We start from the raw sequence: 26,356 nt of genomic DNA on the forward strand, positions 1-26,356 counted from the left end.
TTTGCTCCATATAAAAGAGCTTAGCCAACTATTCAGATCCTTCATCACTCTATTTGAAAATATAACCGGAATCATTTGGACAGGATATAACAATCGAGGTAAAATATTCATCTTAATCAAAGCTATACGTCCTAGCCAAGAAACAGGTAGGGAATTCCATCTCTCCAAATCTTGCTTTACCTTCTCGAACAGAAGGGAAAGACTTATTTATGATAGGATAAGTTATAATTTTACCCCAGTCTTTTTATCTTTATGCATAAAAATGTAATTAGTCTTTCTGAGTTTTTTAAGCATCCTCTGATTTTTACTTGTATGCCTACATACAGTACCATGCAAAAGTCTAGAGCCACCACTCATTTCTTTATGTTTTTGCTGTGAAAATGGGAAATAGATTAAACTAATTATGAATCATGCACAAACACACATAGAAATGCAGCATATAAGTATTCTGTATGCAGTGTACCTCTCCTGCCCTCCTCCCACACATACTGATTTTGATTCACCACACTATCAGACTTGTTGCCACTGATTTTCAGTCAAGTTGTTGTGAAAGTTTGCAGCCTTTTATTCCAGTTTACCTCCATAAGAATGGTTTCTTCACAGCCACCCTTCCACTAGGACCATGTCTAATGATGATTTGGTGCATAGTAGAGTTAGATGCATCTCTCAGGTCTTTAATAAGCTTTTTCCTCTTTCTTAAAGCCATAACTTTCCGATTCTGTGCCAATTCTGTGCCAGCTGCAGACAGATTTTATACCTGACACTTCTTCTGTTGTCCTCCATTTGTCCAGTTTCCTTAAGTTTTTTTAAGGACACACCGCACACCATGCTGTCTAGATAGATATGAGCTATGATATGAGCTACGTTTTCAGTTAATGGCTCTTTGGGAATCACCTTGTTGGTTCAACAGTAGTATTTTATGCCCATTATATCATGTTGTCTTTGACTTTCTGTAGATTCAAAAAAGAAATTGGAACAAATTATGTGTTTTTGCCACAGGCTTCTAGTAACGAAGTGTGTCAGAACAATGGTTCACTCCTTGAGTTAAGTGCCTTGTCATGCTGGTATGATTCATAGGTCAGTGTTAAGTAGCTTAACAAAAATAAAAACATTCCTCTGAAAATTAGTGAAAAGGCAACAAATGTCCAAAGAAATACTTTGAAAGACCTTTAGAAAGCCAGAAGAACTATTGCTGGAGACCACTTAAAAAATGACAGGAAACTGTCTCCTTGGAAGGAAAATATTAATTAAGGGTAGCTAATTAATATTATCTCAGGAGTCTATTCCCATTAAATTTCCCAGACTGCATCATAAGCACCCTAATAGTGATTATAGATGTAAAACTGCCCTCGGGGGTTTTCCCACTCTGTTTATTTCAGTGCTCTCAGGTCTGCCTCCATAAACCTAAATATGACCGGGACACCGGCCGGTTTACGTGATGACGTAGTACTGCGCCGCAGTATCAGGATCAACATAACTCCGACTGACCCCGAGCAGCGAGGAAGCAGCTGCAGCCTGTTCAATTCATAAGAAGATTTAAACACATTTAATACCGCGGGGTGTTTGTGTAGTCACAGTTTCCGTACTGCAGGCATCGACGGAGCTGTTAAAAGTTAGACAATATAAATAAAGCACACTCGGAGAGCCCAGCGACTCGGGTAAGTTGTTTGTAGAAGCTGTGAGCTAGCTAACTAATTAGGCTAACAAAGTGTAGCCGCTAACGCTAACCGGCTAGTCATGTTGTTGATGTTCTTTTGTTTACTTATTAAGATTTTTAAAGTTTTGTGACTTAGCTTGTCATTCTTTAACTTTATACATTGACACGTAAATGCATACTTGCCAAGCTGCAATTGGATGTTGTTAACATGTAATCTGTTGATGGATTGATGTGTTAGGAGTTGTTGCTGTGTTTTTGTTTGTGTTTTTAGCCAGTTGTGCTTGCGTAATTTAGACAGCGGTCGCCGGCCAAGGCATTAAAGACTTGAATAATAGCTCTTCTTTGTTGCACTGCATTGTTAGGGCTTGCAGCATTGTTGTGGGTCTTTAATATGATTGTTGTCCTCTTAGCTTGCGTTCATTATCCCACAAATCCCCTACACAAGCAGCATGACCAAATAAGCCCGGCGTTATAATTCAGAAGTATTTTGGTGGCTGTGTTGCACCCGGTTGGCAGGTTGAATTGTTCGCTGTTCTTGTTTTACTTGTTACCAGAATTCCTTGAAAAACTAAGGGCAAGTTACAGGGCCTAAAGGTCAGGGTTCAGGCTTGCCTTGAAAGTCCTGGAAAAACTGGTGTGACCATGAAACCTAAGATGGGTGTTGTGAAATGTTACTGAATAGCGTAAAGGTTTACAGTGCATGTGGAGGGAATCGGTGACAGGGCTTTTTGAAGGCACGTGTGCTATTAAATGGTTGCATAGATGGTATAATGTAACCCTAGACATGTTTTGTTCCAGTTAAACCTAAAAACAGGGGTGTTACCATGACGTGTGAGATTTCTCAACAAAATAAATCTATTTATCATTTTGTTTCAGGGTTGGACACCTTCTCCAGCTATCATTAGGGGAAAAAATGGAGACTCTACACCCCCACTGCCTTAAATGCATCAATAGAAGATGCATGGTGAGACCAGAGACAGGTGTTTCCTGTGACCTCATTGGCTGTCCTCTTGTCTGTGGGGCAGTTTTTCACTCGTGCAAACTAGAGGAACATCGTCTGCTGTGTCCCTATGAACGCCTCCCTTGCCTCAACAGTGGGTTTGGCTGCCCTTTCACTATTGCAAGGGTCAGGATGGCACAACACCTTGAGACGTGTCCTGCAAGTATAGTATGTTGTACTATGGAGTGGAACCGCTGGCCTGTCAGCTATGCTGATCGCAAGTCCTATGAAAACTTGAGCAAAGACTTCGATGAGGTGGAGCAGTTAGACATGGCTTTGGCTCTGCAGGATCAAAGGATGCTGTTAGAGTCCCTTAAGGTCACGACCACTGTGTCGAAGAATGGAGATAAAGAATTAGATGAAAGTGATAAAATGGCCACAGCATCAAGTTTACCAGAGACAGTGTTAGGTAATGCAACAGTGGAAATGGAGGAAGAGCCCTTTAATGAGCTGTACAGGGCTTCAGTGGAGACGAGGAGAAATTTAGCTGCTGCCTTGGACATCCTCACTAATTCCAAGGACATTAATGTAATTGTTGGAAACTTAAATGGTGAAAAGACTGATAAGAGTGGAGCACTCCATAATGGAGAAAATGGTGATAGCCATGGTATTTATGTTGCTGAAGGCGGGAAGAATGTAGATATGCAAGAAAGTGACTCTGATTCAGAGTGCGAGCTGGGAGCGGTGGGCGGAGTGGAGAGCGCTGCTATAGACGATGGAGAAGAAGATGGTATCAACTGGGTTGAAGAAAATGATTTTGTTGAGTTGCTTTTTGATGAGAAGGAAGACGACATTGATGAACCGATAAATGATTCCAACCTTGTCTGGCCAGAGATGCCTCAGAATTACATGCCTGTTGTAGCACTGGAACCTCCTGTGCCTCAACAAGAACCACTTGCACCTCCAATGCCATTCCTACTGTCTGATCATGTGAGAAATAACTTCTTGCAACACTTACCCACTGAACTCAGGTACAGGTGCCTGGAGCGTAAGCTACAGAATGTAGAAGTGCTTAGAGGAATAAGTATGTTTACATTTAATGGACGTCGGGCCCTGCTGTCAGATCCTTATTTGTTTCGAGCGAAGATGGAGGACAAGGCAGTTGACACATCTGACCTGGAGGTAGCAGATGACCCCATGGGCCTCCATGGCATTGACCTTATCACTGCAGCTTTGCTTTTTTGCCTTGGCGATTCTCCAGGAGGCAGAGGAATCTCAGACAGCAGGTTTGTTGATGGCTACCACATTGATTTTGGTACGCAAACATTCTCCTTCCCTTCTGCCATTCTTGCAACCAACACCATGGTGGGGGATATTGCTTCAGCTTCAGCCTGCGATCACGCCAGTCCACAGCTTTCCAACCCCAGCCCCTTCCACACTCTCAGACTGGACCTAGTGCTTGAATGTGTGGCCCGATACCAAACCAAACAGCGCTCCATGTTCACATTTGTGTGTGGGCAGCTGTTCCGACGAGATGAATTCTCATCTCATTTCAAAAATGTTCATGGAGATATTCATGCTGGACTCAATGGCTGGATGGAGCAGCGCTGCCCCTTGGCCTACTACGGCTGCACCTACTCCCAAAGACGATTTTGTCCATCTGTTCAGGGCTTCCGGATCATCCACGACAGGCACCTGGGTTCTTTCGGGGTGCAGCCTGGTTTGCCGTTGAAAACTGGGGACACGCGCCTAAGAAAGAACTGCCAGTTTAGCTCTCAGTGTGACCAGTTCAGCAGTCTTCCATTTGAAGTTTTGCAGCACATAGCAAGTTTTCTGGACAGCTTTAGCTTGTGCCAGCTCTCCAGAGTGTCCCGCATCATGAGAGATGTGTGTGCCAGCCTGCTGCAGATGCGTGGCATGGTTGTTCTGCTGTGGGAGAAGAAACGGCGTGCTGATGGGTCTCCCTCATGGCAGATCACAAACAAGGTTTGTCCACTTGCACACTCTTTAAAGACAGCTGAGAGCAAATTTCACTTGTCTGTCTTGTGCTCAGCACATGAAAATAAACAAATTTTCCTATTTCTGTTCAGGTGTGGCGATTCAGCACAGCCTTTGGTACAGTGAACGAGTGGAAATTTGCAAACATCGCCAGCATGGCTGATCACCTCAAGAAATGCAAATTTAACACAATTTCTCGTAGGGAGGAGGCGATCCCTCTGCCATGCATGTGTTTCACCAGAGAGCTCACAAAGGAAGGGAGGTGTTTACGTTCAGTTCTCAAACCAGTAGCATAAACGGTGAGGTCATCCTTCAGACTCCTCTGGGTCCTATAGAACTCAAATGCACATTTTTCCTCCAGTGTTTACAGACATTACGACTCTTCCGGCCTCAGAAAGACAACTCCTGGTTGAACTTTACCTGTGGTTCTCTGCTACACAGTGGAAACAGTCTTCAATCCCTCAAATAAGACAAAGCCAGTAGTGAGCTGGCATATACTTCAGCTGAGGCTGACCTGCTGCAGTCACACATCAGGACTATAAAAAAGCAAATTGAAGTTCTAGCGTTGTATCTTCCTCTCTGATATTAATCCTGGTGTACTGAAGTTGTATCTTTACCTACTCTGACACTGTGTAAATATCGAATGTTTTTGGTGTAGAATTTTTAAACAATTTTTATATCAAAAAGTCAGTACCGTGCTTCATTGGTAAGAGTAGAGCCTTAACTTGAGATACACTTGATTTTTCTCGCCATGAGGTCGTTCAGAACATCTGTGAGATTTCTCCACTGCTTCACGCTAGAACAGTTACTGCTACCTAGAACGCTTTGACATCTTCTTTAGATACCTACAGTGACTATGTGTGTACTGCTTAGAACTCAGATTTCACAGCGTTAATTCTACATTTTCACATTGACCAAACGTCTGTGCTCCACTTTACAGGATTATTGAACTGCACCAGCATGAGCATGCTCACACCTTTTTTTTTTTTTTTGGCATGTTTTAGCAGTCACAACAGTGGTCCACCCTCAACTTTTTTTCACACTTCTGACTAAGAGGCGGCTTTGTTAGTCAGGGTACAGAGACATGAAGCAACACTATTTACCAGTTGAGTGTCAGTACTATTTTTTTTTTTTTCCTGTTTGTTTTTTAAGCCACGGTTGGCTTGTGGGGTTTTTTTTTTTACCAGCTATTTTGACAAGTAACCAGCAATTATTTAGAGGTTCTTTTCTTCAAAAATCTAAATGTAGCGAAGTCAAATAATGAATGTACCTGGTGAATCATCAGTGACTGGTTAGCAGGAAGCGTGGTTTCCTTCCCCTCAGTGTCAGACCTCAACAAATCCTGCAGGCCAGGTTCTAGGAAAAATAACGGGCACACACTTCCCTCCTTTAATAAGCACCATTAACTATGTTCATATTCACTATTTATCATGGTTTTCAAGTTGTTTTTTTCTTTTTGGCACTACATGTCCGCTATTTTCACGTATTGTTGGTGTCTCAGGGTCGTATCATGAAGCTTCATATCACCGTAGTGTATTTGAGAAAATTGCTGAAAATGCCACGACAGCTGGTCAGCTGCTTTATTATTACAGGATCCGTGGGGAACTGTTTCAGTATTATAGTGGTGTGAGTTGCAGTGCTGAAATAACATGGTTTTCATGTTTATCAGTAAGGTTTTGTTTGGTTTTTTTAAACTTATAAATCTTCATGATTGGGCTTGTTGAACAATTTATTTATTTATTTTTGTCTGAATTAAGAAATTTGATGTAACAAAACTTGTAGTTCCCATATATAGAAAGAAATCTTCAAAAACTTTTTGAAACTGGTTTAAAATGACAGACATGTCATTAGTTAGTGATGAAATATGGGTATGGTGTGTGTTTCTTTTTCTTTTGGATGTAGGAAAGCCCAAGCTGTGTCAAAACTAAACTGTCTTTTTCAGTTTGTGTGATTTCTTTTTTTTTCTTCGTTTTTTTTGTACTGGTACATTTATTATTATTTTTTTTTTTGTTTTAAGAAATGCAAGTCTGCCTCTGTTAGGTCTGGATTTGAATTACTGATTTGCACATGACGGCATGTACTGTAAAATTTAAATCCTAAATTTGACAGGTTGTCTTTGTTGAAGCAGCAAGAATGCTACTCCTTCCTGTTCTGCATGTAATCAGTCCAGTTACAGGCTAATTTATACAGTTTGTTTCTCAGGCACCACGCATTAATATTAGTACATTTTATGTCCTTTCTTATATTATAGAAAGAGAGACAGAAAGAATGAAATCAACAAAACCTGATGAGATGCACTAACTCTTTGGCGTTAAAGTTGTCCGAGTGAGTTGAATGAGGAACTGAGCATGCAAATCAGGCTTTTATTCTGTGGATGTTCATGCATGTAAGAGGTCTCCAGATCACTTTTTGTTTTGCAGTCTTTGCACCTGGAGTGTATCAGTATTTTGGGTTAAATTATCACTGCTGATGGGGGTTTTTTTTTCTTTTGTTTGTTTTGTTTTGTTTTTTTCACCACAGTATGCCAACTTCATTTGTTTGACTTTTGGTCCATTTTAATAAAGAGACTCTTGAGTTCTTAAATGTTTCGACTTTTAATCTTTTTCAGTATCTATCAGAGGTATGTCTGTATATTTAGATCAGGTGTACACTAACAGATGTTCTCTTCAGACCCACTTAGTCTACATATGATTGGTTCAAAAGCCATTTCAAACTGTACTCTAATATCTTTGTGTTTTATTCCTTCGTTTTGACCCATTGCAAAGGCAGAAGAATATAAATAGGACACATTGTCTTCTTTTAGTGCCAGCAAAGTCTTGAGAGATTTAATACAGTGTCTGTGAAACTGGGAAAACAATAATACAGCATTTGTGAAATAATATTTCCCTCACCGCTAGATGGCACCACATAAACAGACCTTCACCATCAGGGGTGCGAAACCGTCCACACAGGAAATATAAATAGGCCTCTTGGTACATAACATCTTCCACTGCGATGATGAGCCAGGATGTGATTTAGCTGTTGGTCCCCGGTTGGTGGGTTTTGATTCAAGATAAGAATGAAGAGAAAATAAAGTATAAAAGTCCTCATCATTGACTTCGTTTCAAATATTTGAATAAAAGCGTCACTGAAGAATGGCAATGATGAAAGCTTCTTCACGTGCATGTTACTTTGCAATTACGTCTCCTTTTGTTACAGCATTTGTAAATCTGTTAGAAAGCATCAACTACTGCTTTTTAGGGGCTTTTGAATATTTAAATATTAATATCTGCTACTGTACTGCCGTTTTGTTTACATTTGGACCACACTGTGTAATCAAATACCTGTTAAGTCTCAAATCTATAGTGAGGCAGTGAGGCGTGCCCCTTGTAATTATCCAAAATCTCTCTTAGTTTCTTAGCTGAACCAGAGTACATGCGTGGTAAGAAAAAAACAGACAAAGCAATGGCAAACAATGGGTTCGCAACAGGAATCTCAAAGGAAGGTGACAATTATTACTGTGGGAGCTTAAGCGCAGAAAGGCTGACCATGAAGAGTAAAGTCGCCCTCAAGTGCATAAGACTGCACGCATTTCCTCCAAACATCGGTTAAAACTTCCGTTTTTACCAGGAGTGGGGTTCGAACCCACGAGGACTATTGTCCATTGGATCTTAAGTCCAACGCCTTAACCACTCGGCCATCCTGGTGAGTGCACGTGCACAATCAGCGCATGGCTCACATCAGATAAAGCCGTGTGACTCCAGCACGCACAGCTACCAGAGGCGTGACGCCACAGTTCAAATAAACACGCTTTTGTCGGTAAATGCCCCCAGTAGAAACCGCACAGCACTGCTGAGGAAGTGCAATCATTGCAGCCCTGAAACTCATTTCAACACAGAGCAGAGGCAGTTAAGTCTGAAAACTCCCACAGGTACACAGCAGTCTGAGTCACAACACCCTCAGTTTACCAGCTGATGACTGGGATTCCCCCAGTGAGGGATGGGCTGGCCCAGAGGCACGGGGAAATAAGGGTTTTTAAATTTTACTACCATCACAAAGGGCAGTGAGATAGGCCTCCTGTGCAAACAGAAAGTCCTCTGACCTGTTTAGTTTGCCATTCTGTTCTGTTTCTCCTGTAACATTACCTGTGCAAACACCGCATTAAGTCAGGCAAACTGCCCTGTTAAAGAGATTTCACTGGCTTTGGTGACGTTGGTTGTCTGGCAGTGATAAACAAAATCAGTGACTTTCTAAAGTGGAGCTGACACACAGATATTTGTGTGTTTGTGTTTTTTTATGTGAAGCAACACGTGGAGGAAAAGCACAGCCTTGGCTTGTAGCTGGTGATGATATACATGGGGGTGGCTAACATATAGTTGCACAATCCTCACAAATCTAACTTGCCTCCCCAGCTAACCACAATTGCTGGTTGAGCTGTGATCAGTGTTTCTACACACTTGTGAAGCAATGGTTGCAATAAGAAACACGTCTATAGCAAGTACCGGTTCCAAGCTTAGCTGTAGATGCACATTCAAGTTGTCCAAATATAGCCACTCCAAGGCATTTATTTATAAATAAAATCATACTTTATGGGCTTAAATATTGCAGACTGTACAAAGCTAAAAGCTAAACAAAGCTGCAAGTCACATGAAATAATAATTTCGATGTTTTTACAGCAGTCATGTATGCATAAGCTGTTCTCAGTAGCAATCAGGAAATGTAACTACCATCATCGCACTGTATATATTTGCATATGTGCATGTGGTTTGAATCACTCTGACTAGTTGATATCAACTCAATAAAGAAAATGATACCAGAATGTGATATCTGGACACATCTAGAGCAGCAAAAAGCTTTCATGTGGAAACATTTGCAGAGAAAGCGGATTTGAATCAAATGTTCTGGTAGGGGGTGGGAACTGGTGGCGCCTCATTTACAGCACGGGAAACAACAACAAAACAGCTTCTTGCATGGATTGCTTTTCTTGTATATCTTAGCCTGCTTGATCTGCGCTGAAGCTTTGGCTACATAGTCCTCTGTTGCCCCTACATTTGCTTCTATGTTGTCCAGCATGCAGCCCTGCTGCTCCACCAGCATCGCCATCTGGAAAAAAAGGTCATGAATGTCCCTGATGCGGCCCTCCAGCTCCAGCAGCTCCTTGTGCCTATTCTCAATCTCGTTGAGAGCAGATCTGGCAGTCCTCCCTTCCAGCAGGAGATTATCCGAGAAGACGTTCCACTTGCCCGTCTCAGTCATCTCGTCTATCTGCTCCCTGGTTACCTCCTTGCCCATGATCTCTGCTTGCCTCTGGATGCGGGTTTTGCAATTCTCCCTTTGCGCCATTTCAGCCTCATTGTATTCAGACATGGCACTGTGGAAGGCACTGGTCAAAGACACATACTGCGAGCGCACCATGCGAGCCAAAGCTGATGTAACTCCGTGGACTTCCTCCAGCTCCTTGCTCAGCTTCCCCATTTTTTCCAGCTTTTTATAAATGGACTCCCCTCTGGCCTTGATGTCTCGTCCCAGTGCGTTGGAGTCCCGCTTGATGCTGCTGATCCTCCTGACTGATGTGAGGAACCTGGTGTTCTGCTTCCCCAGACGTTTCACATCCATTCTGAGCAACTGGATCTCCTTCCTCATCGCTTGGGCATCCTTGTAGATGCCATCCATCATGTCCTCACCCTCAAACACAATGGCGTGTTGCTCGAGAGGCTCCTCATCCTCACCGGCGAGTCTCTCGTTCTCTGTGGGCTTGTACTCCTGCTCTGCAGGCGTGAAGGCCTGCAGCTCAGTCAGTCGGTCCTTCATCTTACCTGCAAGAGTCATAGACATTTATTCACCTCGCTAATGGAATTGTGGGAAACGCACTCTTTACTCTGTGGTGAAGAACTAGATAAAAAACTAATATCAAAAATTCTAATGGCACAACTTTATTTTGCTGGCTTTGCTCCTCTTCATCTTATTTCCTGTCACATGTATACTGTTCATATTAAACATAGCAGAAGTTTCAAATAGTGAGGTCAGCACATGCAAGAAAACAACCAGGCTTTGGACTGTTGTTTCTACTTTCAGCTCTATATGATGTCACTTTTTACATTTACTTTTTACATATATCCTTAACATAGTCATCTCAGGCACACAGCTCTCTGGCCTTGAGCACAGAAGCCCCACCCATCTGTATTCAAGCCCTTTGTTTTCAGCTAATCAGAAGAAAATTGGAGTAAAGGTCGGTGGCCATAAAGAGAGAGGACTTATTTGACACGTTAACTTAAATGTTTGAGATTATTCTGAAATGTGAATCATGCAAAGCTACACAAGTTAAGTTACAGTTTTTTTTTAATGTGTGGAAAACCTCCGGTCCCTTACAGAATGAAACTGGATATTGGATAGCAAATAAGATGGGTCATGTTCTTTGGTCATTTCCTTTCAATGTTGCACTGAAACCTCCTGTTAACAGAGAGAAGGAGGGGCTGGTATCACACTGAGTTCTTCTTTTGATATGTTATTATTAACATTAAGGAATAAATGTTAAGTCTCACTTTTAGATAACGATAACAGCTTTTGATGTACAATCCAAGGTGGCTGTAGGTCAGTGAAAAGTCCTCAAAAGCAAACTGGTGAGTTACTTCCTCAGCTGTATCACTCTCATCATCATGAGATAGAAGTTATTTTAAAAGTTCCTGTCCTTCAGGAAGCGGTTATTTCCTGCTAAACCAATCCATTCCTGAGGTGCACTGTGATGTAGATAATGTTAAAAATCCTCACTAAAGTGAAAAAACCACATCAGAGAAGCGCAAAGCATCCTCTCCCGTGATAAGGTGAGATCGGGAGGAAACAGAATAGCTCGAAAGCAATCTTTTGATACAGAAATCGACCTGTATGATACAATACACCTATGTATCGATTACTGAGCCTATATCTATATAGAGAGTACAACAGAAGGCGCAAACAGCCTACCTTTTTGTGTCCTCCACCGATACTAGAGAATCAAAGTCCCAAAAGCAGAAGGGGCGAGTACGGAAAGACTCATTTCCTCTTTTTTGTCTCGGTTATAAATGCAAATTTCAACATGTACCAGAGTCAACTTGGTATTTTTGAAGGAGGTCTTGCATCACGTCCTATACATTACAAGTGACACGCTGACATTACACTGCCCATATACCCTGCAGCGGGTATTAATGCGGAAGATAACGCCTTTTCCCCTTTACACATTTCACGGCTTCTCGGGTTTGATTCCAGGAAGGAGGTGTAGGTCAGTCACAGTCATTATATATGGTGGTTTTTATGTCAAATCCTGCGCATTTGGAATTTGCGCAATAAAGGTTTTGTGTTGTAAAAACCTTTTAGATTCACGAGTCGACCACGAATCTCAGTCATTTTCATTTTAGTTTAAATTCTTCGCTGTGAAGATAGAAAAGAATACAAGAAGCACGAAAAAAGAAATTCATCTTATTATACTAACATAAAAACGCGATTAGAAGTTCAACACTAACCTTGAAAACGGAAGGAAAGCCTCGACATAAAACACATTTAGTGTTCAGGAACAAGTGTTTGACACAAGTGGAAAGTGCAACCCCAATATTTTTACATGTGGTTTTAATGATCAGGTCTAAAAATATACAACGAGTATTAAAATTTACATTTCTGAGAGAAAGGGGAAGGGGGGAGGGGGGCGTTACAACACTGGGAGTCTTGTAACCTGTAATAAGCAATTTTCTTTGGTAGTTGGGCAAGGAAAAGCCTTCATAATTGCTTTATATGTAGGAACAGAAAAAGTGCTATGGCCATTTGCTCCATTTAGTCAGCTGCAACAGTCCTGTGTTGAAAAAGTGAAAATGTATCAGAGTATTTAAAAAGCTGAAGTTCTCGCAATGTCAAATTACAGATGATAAAGATCAAGCTGAAATGAAGAAGCGATAGTTAAACAAGGGTTTTTTTTTATTATTATTTTACTTAAGGGGGACAAGTCACACAGACTTAGTATAGGCTGATATCCAGACTGCTGACACTGTCCTTTGGCTGGTATCATACAGTTACAGGAGCAAAGGCTTTATCAACATTTGAACAGAAATCATTAATTGTTACAGTCATACCAGCCTGTTAATGGCTAAACTTTTATACTTCCATCAATAAAGGCCGCATTACAACTTCACATAAAATCACATAAAGTCTAAATATACCTAAAATCACCTAACTTAAGTATTTAAGGTTAAATATTAACAGTTCTATGAGTCTTTACATTAGCAATTGCCCTTTGCTTTTACAGATAAATGCCTTAAATAAATATTTTACTATAGATCTATTTTTAAGCACCTATACAATTCAGGCTTGCAGGAAGTGGAGCTCTTCCCAGAGAAACGGAGAGTCAGCCAATTGGTGGGTCTTGTTTTATGATGACCAGCGCAACTTGGCTTCATCACCATCAGTGTTCAAACCTTTCTATTAGTGGCGCCATCTACTGTGCTCCCATCTGTGGGTGTATCCTGGAAGCCAGTGCGATTCATTAAAAGTTTCACCATATTTCAGAATCAATAAAAGCTTCATAAGACCTAATTGTGATAACATGGAAAGCAGGCGCAAAACAGCTTCTTGAAGGGGTTGTTTTTATCAGATTTAATGGCATTATCCAAATAGACCCTGCTTTCCAGAATGATCACACCAACATTTTGAACATTTTTCTGGATATTTTCCACTCCTGTTCCCTGCTCCTCCATGAGGACAGCCACATCTAGGAACAGTTCCTGGATCCCCGCGATTCTCTTCTCCAGCTCCTGCAACTCACGGTGCCGGCTCTCTATCTGCATTAGTGCAGACCGGGTAGATTTCCCTTGTATCTGGATGCTGAACACAGTCAATTCTTCACCCTCCATCATCTCCTCCAGCTCCTCCATGCTAACCTCCTTACCCACTATCTCCATCTGTCTCTGGATCTGCTTTTTACAGGCTTCCCTGTGGTTCATCTCTGTGTCATTGTAGCTGAACATCACCTCCCGCAGAGCGTTGCTCAGGCAGTGGTACTGTGTTCGAGCAATGCGCACTGTGGGGTCCAAACTGCCGCGTTGGACCTCCAGTTCACCTCTGAGGTTATTTAGCATATGCAGCCTCTGCAACACAGCTTCACCTCTGCGTTTAATATCTGCCCCAATTGCGTTGGAGTCCCGTTTTATCACAATGGAGTCTGAAGTCTTATTCAAAGCCTGATAGTTTACGTCCTTCAGATCTCTGATGTCATTTTGGATCTGCTGGATTTCCAGACGTATCAGCTGGGCCTCCTTCAGGACATCATCCAGCTCATTATCTCCAGCTGTTGCTTCATGATCTGATAGGTTATCTAGCTGCACTGTACTAAAACCCTCCGTGTCAGTCTGTACCTGATGCAGGTGTCCCAGTCTGTCTCTCATGGCTGGAAGGAAACAGAAAAAAGGTAGATTTACTCATCTGGGAGAAAAGGTTCATCCGTGACTTGAAAAAAAAGCATCACATCCAATATATTTAGTGTTTAGCAACTTTTAGAGGCAATGAGCAACCTTATTCTTCATTTGTAGTCATGTTTGAGGCCAGTCTTCAGCTTCTAAGGGAGGTATTTGGCTCTTTGGCTGCTAAAGTTGAAATTAAACTATGTTGAACAGCTAGGTGTGTGTCTGTGTGTGTGAGCAGACTGCTTTTTCAGAAAAAAGCAGTCTCCAGCAGTTCAAAATGATGACGATGGGAGAAGTGAGTGTCTTAAAGTGAAAAAAAAACCCTCAGCGTTATGAAGCTGAGGAGATTATTATCATCTGTGGGTTCGTGAGTACGTGCAGTGCGTTGTGTAAATTAAAATAAATAAACAGTAAGCTTTGCAGCTGCTTTTAGTTTTTATTTTTCCAAAGTAAATGAATAAAAACATTTCAAATTGAAATTAAAAGAAATATTTACTCCTCAAACTTGGTTTAATTGATTACAACTAAACATCTTACTGCTGAACCGACCGCCACCGCCTGACCTTTTTACCCTGAATTGGCTGTAACATCCCTGCTGAAGACATAAATGCTTTCTGTTTTACAAGCTAAAACAGAAAAACATCAAGAGAAAGCTGTTTCCCAGCTAATGACTGTAAAGCTTTTATTCTGTTAAGCTCATCTTACAAAATAAAACACAAAGGTCTTGTAATCAGTGCATAGCACTGTGGCACATTTTCTACATCTCCAGTATCGAGTAATCTTAGATGAATTCTCCTGATCCACTAGGACATGTAGTCTGTCAAAGACTTGCCAAACAAGTTCTCAAACAGAGAAGCTGTTGGATTTTTTCTTTGTTGCAATACTTTGAATTAAAGTGTTTTAAGCTTTGGTGACGGTTTAGCTCCCAAGCAGATCAGGTAAACATGAGCCTCAAGGCTGAATGCAGCAGCCCAGGTTTGATTTGGACTTGAGGAACTTTAACACTCTCATTTCCTACTTTCCTGAAAAGCCCCACCCCCCAAAAACAAAAATAATAATATTACAATTATTTTAAGCTTAACTCAACAAAAACAACAGAAGAAAAGCAAATCATGTTACTGATCACCATCATACAAAGCAGACATGAACTCAGTCACAAGGAAGTCTGGTTGGATTTAAATGATTTTTACAATAGATAATACAAATTTTACATTATTGAAACATATAATCTATTATTCTGAGCACTGAAAAAGCCTTATTGGGATGTGAATACTTTCTGTAAACATTAACAGTGTAAAGTACATGGACATAGCTGTATGATTTTGCCAGTACTGGCCCTTTTCTTTAAATCAGTAGTAAATCACGCATCATATGATTCATCAAGACAAATTCGCCCTTTCTATCAGATGCAGTATAAACTCACTAACAGTTTAATGTCTTGTATCATGATGCTGTGCTGACAACATTTGCACTAAAAAGGTCCCCTGAGCAAACCTAAAGAATATAAAACCTATGAAGCTATGATTATAGAATTATTATATCTTACTTGTATTGTTCTTAGTTAGCCGTAGATGAGTTTCAGATACTTCCTTGTCCTCTGTAGTTAAAGGCGATCATGAAAATGGGAGTTCAGTCCAGTTAGTAGAGCGACGGCTGCTTTAAGAGCAAGTGATTTTTTAAAACTGTTAACCATCATCTCTGATAGACCTGCTTATGAGGAAAGGTTTTTAAAAACAAAACTTTCTGCATTCCTCTCGTGTCACGTGGAGACGTGAGGTGACGTACAGTAGGACAAAGCCATGCTTGTTAACGATTTAACATAAAGATGAAACACTCGTGCTTACATTTCACCTCTGTTATCATCACCTTTACCGCACTGCTTTTTTAAAAAAAAAAAAAATAGCGTTCTCGGGTGTTGTTTTCTATCAACAGAAATGGCAATGAAGGGGGTAAATGGCTGTGCTGAGGCCTTGACAAAGCACATATAAGATAACATCAGGGATAGAGGTCACTGACTTTGGACACACGACATGTTAAAAAAAATAAAGAGGAAGTATTTGAGATAGCTTATCTTCCAGAGGGGTGGGACCAAAATGTTCTTATATGATAAAAACTCAAGTCTAAAAAAAAAGAAAAAGAAGAAGACATGAAACACTGCCTTCTTTAGTTAATACTTCTACATCCTTTCCTGTTTCATGAAACACAATCTAAGTGTGAAGCCACCAACCATCAAGTGATTTTCAGTCATGCAGCCAGAAAAAGAAACTCAAGCTGAATAGATCATTCGGTGCATAGGCTGCATGTGCATGAGCAGTAATTTCCATCGGCCTACTGAGTTTCTGAGTCACTGGGATTGTTTCTCACGGGGGATTTTTTTTGAAGGCCAACGTGTGCCCTATAGCTGTATAAGCATAACTGACACTTTACTCTTAAGACAAAAGCATAAATGAAACCATGTGAAGTTAAAAATTCCCCACTAAACCACAACCAGCAGTAGTGTTCTCTTTCACCGTTTCTGTTTTTAGCACATTTCTCACTCGCCTTCTTAAGACCTGGTGTCATGGGCTAATGGAGAGAGGACACAAATGTAGTACATAAAGAGAAACTGGGTATTGACTAAAAAAGGAATAAAAGAAAGCTAAACAAAGGGCAAAAAGATTACCCTAACACAGCACAGGAAGGACAATTAAAGAAAGACAAGGAGAAAGAGGAAGACTGGACTATATATAGACTGTGGACTAAATGGGGAATAACAGACAGAAGAGGAAAAAGACACAAGTGAAACACAATCACAACATCCTTTACTTCACAAAGGGGGAAGGAAAATTAAAAAGCAAACTGTTAAATTTAAGCAGAAGACAGCTGATACTAGACACTAAACATGATAACACAGAAGGTGGAAGAATATGGAGGGGAAACATAGACAAGGGAAACACTGTGGGAACTAAAAACCCCAAAAGAAGAACTTCCAAAAACCACACAGGAAACAGAACTCAAATAAAAGAAAAGAAGCTAAAGCTCAACATCGTTAGAAGAAGACGCCAAAACAGGATTCCAGAATTAAACCTTCACACAAAATCCTAGAAAATCCTTAAAGACTAAGAAACCTGTGTCATTTTTTGTGGTCGATGACAAGAAGCAAATTCTAACACATGCATTTGTTGTTCAATTGTCTGTTCAAATCACAACAAAGCAAAAGACCAAAGGATCGACCCCTAGATGGCAACAAAACTAAATCGTTCAGTCAGAACATCTCAAATTAGAACCTGAACTTTGTTTTTCTAGTTTAACTGTCACCTACAACTTTGAGCAACGGAAATATTGACCACTTTATTTCATTTATCTCTATACAAGAGTGAAAGGGAAGTTTTACAAGATGCTAGTGAGACCTGCTGTGATGTATGGTTTGTGACGGTGGCACCAACAAAAAGACAGAAGGTGGAGCTGGAGCTGGAGGTGGCAGAGCTGAAGACAGACCAGGATGGACAGGATTAGAAAGGAGTGCATCAGAGGGATGGCTCAGGAAACAGAGTTAGAGAGGCATGCAGCATCTATCTGGGTGGTGCAGAGAGCTATTTTCAATATACCAGATCAAATGTTTTTTACTTGACAAAAAATTCACAGTCAATAAGTGTAAAATGATCCGATATTTCATGAAGAGCCAAGAAGGTAAAAAAAATAACACATAAAAAAACAAGTAAAACAAAGATTATACACAACTTTAATGAAAAAGCCCCAGAATGCTTGGGATTCAGTGGTTCTACTAGTGGTTTTGCTGACATGGTTATGCTCAGTTTGTCCAGTTAGAGGGAAGGGATGATCTTTTAAGCACTACCTCTTCTGCTCACTCACTTCAATCTTCTTCTTCTATCCAGCTTGCTGTGCCTTCTTTCTGCCACACCCTCACGGGAAGCAGAGCTTTCAGCTGCTCTGCTCCCAGGCTGTGGAACTCTCACCCCCCAGATATTAGAAGCACTGGTTCTCTCCCCCAGTTTAAATCAACCCATCTGTTCAAACCTGCATATTCACTGTGAATTTATTGTTTGTTTGTTTATTTTAGCTTGTGCTTTTTGCTTTTATTGTTCTTCATTGTAATTGTTCTATTATGTGTTTTATTCTATTGTTAAGTGTTCTTGGGTGTCTTGAAAGGTGCTTTTAAATAAAATGTATTATTATTATGAAATTTTTTTCTGAAATTGTATTATTTATCGTAAGAATAACAGTCTCTTCAGCAGTGTTACGGAGACTTGGAGACCTATGCTTTTTTGTGACATTTTTCTGGCCCGCTTTACTCCCCCTTTAACCATCACAGAACCCCTGGAATAAATCCTGAGACCCACTGGCTGCTCAGAATCTTGCATCTTAAAACGAGCCACTTTGAGGTGGTTTGGATGCCTCCTGGAGGCCTTCCTTTGCAGGTGCTCCAGGCAAGCCCACCTGGGAAGAGAATCTTGTCTAGCTTGGGAATACCTTGGGAACCCTCTGGAAAAGGAATATTAAAAGTATTGACTTTTTTAAATTTGTTTTTTCTGCATAACAATAAGTTCTTTTTTATATATCTTGTGTTTGTACTTAAAAGGCGACTTCACCCATGAAACACATTTCTTCTTACACATTTTTCTGTTTTGGATCTCTAACCTTGAGAGAAGTCTAATACTGAATAAATGATAAATGATACTAATGGCACTTAACTTGGTGGTGCTCAAAGCTAAAAAAACAAAAAACAAAAAAAAGATCTGAAAGCCCCAGCTGCAATATCTCTTTCTAGAAACCCCGAGGGCAGTTTTATGTAGGAACTACTTTTATTTCTATTGAACTCTTCCCCCTGCGCCTGAGGACAGGCTAGTGTTGGTGACACGGTGGTATAAACAGTGATGGCTGAGCTGCACGTTTCTTTTGGTTCAAGTATGTAGAAAGAATGATGTACACCAAAGGAAAAACATATCAATTAGAGGTGAACTTCTGCCAGAGATTCACTTTTGCCACATTGTCTGTGCAACATGCCTCAAAGTCTATGCAATATGTTGAAGTATTTATTTTATCCAGCAGATGTCAGTGATAAAACAATCAGGTCTCAGGGCCACAGATACAACAGTACTTTAATCTGCTCCAGCAAAGCTCATTAAGTTTCCAAAAAACACAAAAACAAACAAACACATACACACAACCAGCACAAAACGAGCAACTAACTAAAGACTAAGCTTTATACTTCTCCAAGTCATATGTAAACATATGCAGCTCACATTATTGTTTTAACAAATTTCTGTTATTACCTTTTGAGACAGATGGTGATATTAAGAAACATCACATAAGATTAAAAAGCATGTGCATTAGACTTATGGATCTTTATTTTTGTGGACAGTTTTTATTTTTAGATATTTTCCCAAAGATGTTCAGGCTTTTTATAGATTGCAGTGTTTAACTTCCAGCACCAGATGCAGCTAAAAAACAAAAAGAAGGGGAAAAAAAGGGGGGAAAAAAAGAAAAAGAAAATACAAATTGAAAGTTCCAGTTAAATTCATGTAATCTGTTTTTTTCAGTCAGCTGGTTCTAATTTAAGCAGCAATAAACCATGTTGCATGAGATTCATATGTACATTTCCCTGGTCACAAGTTGTGATCTGGGCATGTGATCAGCAAACTAACTCTTAACATCAGACTCTAACTTTGACACTCTCTGCACTGTTTCTCAAAGGTCCAGACCTACCAGGCACAGTTAAAGAAACACTGGGAAACTGTTCATTGTGAACTAGCCAAGACTTCTTATTCTTAATGAAAAGCTGCAAATCTGCTAAACTCAATGACAAAGGTCTACTTTGTGCACTTGGACAGTTGAACAAACCATAACACTGTAACACTTTGCCACATTCCTCTGCAAATTTCCCTTTTTTTAAATGGAAATGTGAGTTTTACCTACAGAACGTTTTGTTACATAACGGGATCGCAATGTAATGGGTCAGAGCATAAAAAAGTGCCTTCTAAATTCTAGGTTTTACTGATAAGATCCAGTAACTATAACCGTCTTAAAATATATCTGAAATTCCTATTTAAAGTACAAAATTGGTGTCAAATTAATCAAATATTTACTAACTGTGATAAGATGATTACCTCTGTAGAACAACATGCTTAATGCGATATATTACAGTTGCTGTCTCTGTGTGTTTTCCCCAAAAGCAAGCTGCAGCCATGTTTATAGTAAACTGATTTACAGTTAATCACATTTTCTGCAGTTCTGTAACATATACGGTGCAACTGTGCAGTGCAAAGATTAAAAAAAAAATAGCTGTGTTAAAAAAAATTTTTTTATACAGTGCAATAAATTCCGTTCAGACATAAAACTTGAGTCATCTGTTAGGTCTGAATTTTATACATAGTCCTTTATGATAGCACAAAATGCACAGGTAGATGAAGAGGACATGTACACACATGCAAGCTGACTCACGGAGACCCCCTGCACTTTTATTACATTATGTAGCATTAGGCCTCAACAGCTAGGCTGCTGTAATCAGTGGAGAAAACATCAGCTGTTTTCACTTATCCAAAGTTGTGACTCTAATTAAGTGAGCTTATTAACTTTGTACTAAGGTTCACATAACAGCACCAGTGTCTCAAAGAGTTTGATCAAATCAACATGAATGCCTGTCATGGGTTTGCAGAAGTTTCTCTGCTCTAAGCTTTCCCTAGGTCTCATTTTATCCACCTTGGTGACATATCATACTGCTTTTTCACTGAGGTGAAGAGAGGACGTCACTGCTTCTATTACAATATGAAGCAAAATTAGTGCACATTAGTGAACGCACGCAAAGCTACTGGTCCGGACGGGATTCCCGGCCGCGTCCTCAGGTCATGCGCGGCTCAGCTGGCTGGAGTGTTCACGCACATCTTCAACCTTTCCCTCTCTCTGTCTGTAGTCCCAGCCTGCTTCAAAATGGCCACCATCGTCCCTGTACCCAAATCCTCCACCATCTCCTCATTGAACGACTGGCGACCTGTAGCCCTGACCCCCATCGTAAGCAAATGCTTCGAGAAGCTGGTCAGGGACTTCATCTGCTCTGCACTACCCGACTCACTGGACCCTCTACAGTTTGCATACCGCCACAACAGGTCCACTGATGATGCCATAGCCCTGACACTACACACTGCCCTGTCACACCTGGAGAAGAGAGACACGTATGTGAGGATGCTGTTTGTAGATTACAGCTCAGCATTCAATACCATCGTTCCCTCGAAGCTGGACAGGAAACTGCAGGATCTAGGACTGAGCAGCTCCCTCTGCAGCTGGATCCTTAGCTTCCTGTCTGACAGACGCCAGGTGGTCAGACTGGGCAGCATCACCTCATCCCCCATCACACTGAACACTGGTGCTCCACAGGGGTGTGTACTGAGCCCTCTCCTGTACTCACTCTACACCTACGACTGCACAGCCACTAACAGCTCCAACATCATTGTGAAGTTTGCGGACGACACTACAGTGGTGGGTCTTATCACCAACGGTGATGAGACGGCTTACAGGGAGGAAGTCAGCGCCCTGACCCACTGGTGTCAAGACAACCATCTCACCCTCAACGTCGCAAAGACAAAGGAGTTGATAGTGGACTTCCGGAGGTGCAGAGAAGTACACACCCCCATCACCATCAACGGCGCTGCTGTGGAGAGAGTGAGCAGCTTCCGGTTCCTTGGCGTACACCTGGCTGAGGATCTTACGTGGTCAGTACACACAAACAAAACAGTGAAGAAGGCGCAGCAGCGCCTCTTCTTTCTCAGGAGACTGAAAAGATTCGGCATGAGCCCCCGCATCCTCAGGACCTTCTATCGCTGTGCCATTGAGAGCATCCTCACTGGATGCATCACCACCTGGTATGGCAACAGCACCGCCTACAACTGCAAAGCTCTCCAGCGAGTAGTGCGGTGCTCTGAACGGATAATTGGAGGTGAGCTTCCCTCCCTCCAAGACATCTACAGGAAGCGGTGCCTGAGGAAAGCGGGGAGGATCATCAAGGACTCCAGTCACCCCAGCCATAAACTGTTCAGACTACTTCCATCAGGAAGGAGGTTCTGCAGCATCCGGTCCCGTACCAGCAGACTGAGAGACAGCTTTTTCCATCAGGCCATCAGACTGCTGAACACGTCATAGACACCTCAGCTTCACTACTGGAACTTCAACATTATGCACTCCACACTGTATATAAATGCCACTTGTTTTGCACATATTCAACTCTGTATATTTTATATATTTTATTATTATTATTATTATTATTATTATTATTATTTTATTTTATTTTTTTACTATTTAATTTGTAAAAATGTGTATACACACACACACACACACACACACACACACACACACACGTAGGAAAATATTTAGTATACACATCCAGAAATGCATACACTATTATATATTGTACATATATTTATTAGTTTCAGGTTGGCCATTCTTGTATTTTGCTCGTTTGTGTTGTTGTGTTTGCACATCTCTGTTGCTTGTGGGGCTCGCACACAAGAATTTCACTCGCATGTGCTGTGCCAGTGTGCCTGCACATGTGATGTGACAATAAAAAGTGATTTGATTTGATTTGATTTGATTTATTTAATGCCTTTTAGGTTTAGAAGTTTAAAGGAAGATTCAGAGCATATGTTTAATAATCAAAAAGCTTTGCAAGAGGAAAAATCTCACTTCATTGTTGTGAATGAAGATGTTTTCTTTTCAAATTGATACAAATTTAATAAAAAATAAAATTGGATCTGATCAAAAAAACCACAGACACAAATGATAGGATTTTCCTAAAATAATCAGCTAGAGACAAAAACAAGGATTTATGATACCACATCATAATAAGAAATTATGAAAGGAAAGTTCTAAATAAAATGTAAAAACATTAGAGAACCAATTATAAACTGTAAATACTGAAGATGGATTGTTTTGCTGAAATCTTAAAACTGATGGACAACTATGCAGCCGGGACTGTTTGCCAGCAGCAGTGTTAAACCGTCTGTCCAGCACGGGCAGTAACAAAGGTCAGTCCACAACAAATAATAGCAGAGAGATTCAGTGTCCAGTAGGCCAATCAGACCAATCAGTCTGGTCCTAATTCTTTTTCAGAAGAGCATTAACAAGTTTAATCTTTTTATGAAAGTTAAAATGTGGGGTAAACAAGGCAGGGTTTTTTTTCTTCCTATCTCCAGAATTGGCTGAGACTAATCTGTTTAAAGTCCCACAACAATAAAACCTCACCTCAGTCAAAATAAGCAAACCGTTTAGAGCTGGAATATATTATTTCATGCACTTGTTATAGGTGTAAGTGACTCAGCTGGTTCCTTTAAGGCCTCATTCCCCTTTAGCATGCTCTGTGTCTTGAAATCTATTTTTGCATTAGCTAATGATTTTCATCTTGTTTTATGTCTGCAGTTTCTGGCAGAAACAATTATACCTATGCTATATTGCACTTACAAACATGTTTTGTTTTGAGTGAACAATGCTGCATCTCCAACAAGAGCTGCTCAGCAAACACATACGCTACAGGTTGGTGAGGAAATAAATTGAAATCCTGAATGAGTGGAGTGTATAACAGTATATAACAAAGGCTACTACAGCTTTTCTGAAGACCTTCCTATATATGTTGACCAGACACTTTATTAGGCACAGCTTGCTAACATTAGGTTAGACTTGCTTTTGCCTTCAGAAAGGCCTTAAGTCTTTGTGGCACAAAATCAACAAGATGATAGCATCACACAGTCTTACATCCTTCATGCAATCTTACAACATTGCAAAACTGCTCTATTGGATTGCGATCTGGTGACTGTGGAGGCCACTTAACTGCACTGAACTCAGTGTCACATTCAAAAAAGCAGCTTTTGGTGATCTGAGTGTTGTGACATGGTGTGTTATCCAGCAGGAATCAGCTCTCTGAAGATGTGGTCATTAAGGGATGGACATAATCTGCAACAATATTTAGGTAGACTGTGATGTTTAAACAGTCCTCATTTGGTACTAAGGGGCTCAAAGTGTGCCCAGAAAATGAACCCCACATCATTATAGTCTGAAATGTTGACACAAAATAGGATGAATCTATCCTGTTCTAGGGTGACAAGAGTGGCACCTGGTGTGGTCTTCTGCTGCTGTAGACCATCTGCTTCAGGGTTTGTTGTGATTCCGAGATGCTCTTCTGGATACCTTGGGTGTTACGACTGGTTATTTGAGTTACGGTTGCCTTTCTAGCAGTCTGTTCAGTCTTCTCTGACATCTGCTATCAACATGACATTTTCTCCAAGAGAACTGCTGCTCGTTGGATAGTTTCTCTTTTTTGGACCCATTCTGCTTTTGTGGGAAAGCAGAAGATTATTTCAGTTTCTGAAATACTCAGACCAGTCTGTCTGGCACCATCAAGCACAGTCATTTAAATCACATTTGTCCTTTTTCTGATGCCCAGTTTGAACTACAGCAGGTCATCGTGACCATGTCTACATGCCTAAATACACGGAGTTGGTGTTGGCTATGTGATTGGCTGCTTAGATACTTACAGGTGTTCCTAAGAAAGTGAGCAGTGATTAGGGTGTGTTTTATTTATAGTTGCCTAAAATTCTGAGTTTGGCCTTACTCATTACTTTGGCATCTAAGTAAAAAATTGCCATGACCATCATAAAGCATATGTGTAATACTGAAGAGAAAAAAAAAGCTATGGAACAAAGACACCCCCCCGCCCCCCCCCCCCCGCCCGCCAAAAACAAAACAAAAACTAAACTAAACAAACAAAAAAATCATCTACCACATTATCTTGCCTAAACTGGCATTATCATGTAAGCCCAAACACTGCAGTGCTAGTGCTCATAAAAGAAGTTTCAGCAAAACGCTTTAATGAAAGAAATGCAGCTTAACAGATAAACACATTATTAGTTTATCTTTTATTTTTTCACAGTCAGAAGTCAGACTGCAAGGGGTCAAGCTTTTGAAGCAGCCTTTTCTAAAACGAATCTTGTATTTTAGGCAGACTGTTGTGTGTTTGTCTGCCCTGCTCATGATATTCTGCCCACACGCCTCAGTTTAAACACCAAATCGAATTAAGTCTGTTTTGCTCAAGAGGTACATTTGACCAGTCAGCTGATTTTCATTTTCAAGAAAACTTTTTTGCCAGCTTTAAAATATTTGATCATTTCCATACGCTCTATGCTGTTATGAAATATTGTTTGTGTTGGACTGGTAACAGATCAGCTGATCAACACTAAATACCAAAAAAGAAACCCTCAGAATGACATGTTGTGCATTCAGAGGTGCTCTTATGCATACTATAGTTGTAATGAGTGGTTATTTGTCTCCCTATCAGTCCTTCTCTGACCTATAGCATCAACAAGGCATTTACACTCAGAGAACTGACATTCACTGGATATTTTCTATTTTTAGACCATTCTCTTTAAACCCTCAAGATAGTTATACAGGAAAATCTGAGCAGATCAGCAGTTTCTGAAATATTCAGACTAGCCAATTAGTACCAAGAAACATGCCACATTCAGATTTGCTTTAAATACCTTTCTTCCCCCATTTTGATGCTTCAGCAGGTCATCTTGATCAGGCCTACATTGATTGGCTGATAAATATTTCATTTTACAAGCAATTAACATGTGTTCCTAATAAAGTGGTTTGTGGAGTGAACAGTAATTAACCTCAATATGAAAGCACTTTTAAAGTAGATTTGCTTTGCTATGGCTTTTTTTTTGTTTGTTTTATGGAGAAATGTCGTATAATTGTTGAACAATTTCTCCATGCAGTCTTCAAAGTGGGCACTCAATTTTACTGTTTTTAAGATTCTGACTTAATAACAGTAATAATGGGTTGAAGTTTTAAAATGTGGTCATGCTAACAATCATGTTAATATGTTTGGGGTTTTTTTTAGCATTAGCATGCAGCAGTTTATATATACTGTGTTTATATAAGGCTGGCAATTTGCTATTTAAATGTCCACTTCTTCCCATTCTCTAAAAGATGTTTTAGTAGTACATCTGCCCATTTTAATGTTATTAAATAAGTTATTAAGACATACATTTGTTTCCCCCAGAACACTTCCCACTTATTATAAATTAATTTAAAAAATGTTATACATAAAGAGGATTGTTCTAATTATAAGGATGTAGGATTTAACATGCTGTCCAAAAAGCATCTCCCTAGAAGTATTTGCAGGGCCGCTGATGTGATGGCAACTTTAGCAACAGGCAGGTTGTGACATTTTCCCCAGACACTGACCCACAATGTCCAGCCGCAACTTCACTTTTGACTCTCATGGGCCTATATGACATTTGTTATAATGAAACCTGTCTGCTTATTTGTCAGACTGAATGTGCCCTACAGTTTTTGATACATAAAATGATTGCA

At 40.4% G+C, this 26,356-nt stretch overlaps 3 protein-coding genes and 1 non-coding gene across 4 annotated transcripts; 1 reads left to right on the forward strand and 3 right to left on the reverse strand.

The window, feature by feature from the left end:
• Positions 1-1,489: 1,489 nt before the first annotated feature.
• On the forward strand, positions 1,490-7,178 carry fbxo30a (F-box protein 30a). The gene is made up of 3 exons (XM_085441469.1): positions 1,490-1,658; positions 2,534-4,583; positions 4,688-7,178. The coding sequence occupies exons 2-3, from the start codon at positions 2,571-2,573 to the stop codon at positions 4,889-4,891; spliced, it is 2,217 nt and encodes a 738-aa protein (XP_085297595.1). The 5' UTR covers positions 1,490-1,658; positions 2,534-2,570; the 3' UTR covers positions 4,892-7,178.
• On the reverse strand, positions 7,087-11,765 carry stx11a (syntaxin 11a). Its single transcript, XM_085441471.1, has 2 exons — positions 11,535-11,765; positions 7,087-10,390 (listed from the first exon to the last, which is right to left on the reverse strand). Exon 2 carries the CDS (start codon positions 10,383-10,385, stop codon positions 9,504-9,506), a length of 882 nt encoding a protein of 293 aa, XP_085297597.1. The 5' UTR covers positions 10,386-10,390; positions 11,535-11,765; the 3' UTR covers positions 7,087-9,503.
• trnal-uaa (transfer RNA leucine (anticodon UAA)) lies at positions 8,199-8,281 on the reverse strand. The gene has a single exon. It is a non-coding gene; the product is annotated as a tRNA-Leu (tRNA).
• Positions 11,766-12,165: 400 nt separating the features above from the next.
• On the reverse strand, positions 12,166-15,682 carry LOC146686168 (syntaxin-11-like). The gene is made up of 2 exons (XM_085441348.1): positions 15,543-15,682; positions 12,166-13,980 (listed from the first exon to the last, which is right to left on the reverse strand). The coding sequence occupies exon 2, from the start codon at positions 13,976-13,978 to the stop codon at positions 13,127-13,129; it is 852 nt and encodes a 283-aa protein (XP_085297474.1). The 5' UTR covers positions 13,979-13,980; positions 15,543-15,682; the 3' UTR covers positions 12,166-13,126.
• Positions 15,683-26,356: the final 10,674 nt, after the last annotated feature.

The sequence above is a fragment of the Copadichromis virginalis genome, linkage group LG19 (genome assembly GCF_057382275.1).
Source record: "Copadichromis virginalis isolate Kocher_CV1m ecotype Utaka linkage group LG19, C_Virginalis_male_GT1.1, whole genome shotgun sequence".
Lineage (NCBI taxonomy): Eukaryota > Metazoa > Chordata > Actinopteri > Cichliformes > Cichlidae > Copadichromis > Copadichromis virginalis.

Coding starts and splice junctions, on each gene's coding strand:
- fbxo30a (XM_085441469.1), top strand. CDS start 2,571: ATGGAGACTCTACACCCCCACTGCCTTAAATGCATCAATAGAAGATGC. Junction 4,584..4,687: donor CATGGCAGATCACAAACAAG/GTTTGTCCACTT, acceptor ATTTCTGTTCAG/GTGTGGCGATTCAGCACAGC.
- stx11a (XM_085441471.1), bottom strand. CDS start 10,385: ATGAAGGACCGACTGACTGAGCTGCAGGCCTTCACGCCTGCAGAGCAG.
- LOC146686168 (XM_085441348.1), bottom strand. CDS start 13,978: ATGAGAGACAGACTGGGACACCTGCATCAGGTACAGACTGACACGGAG.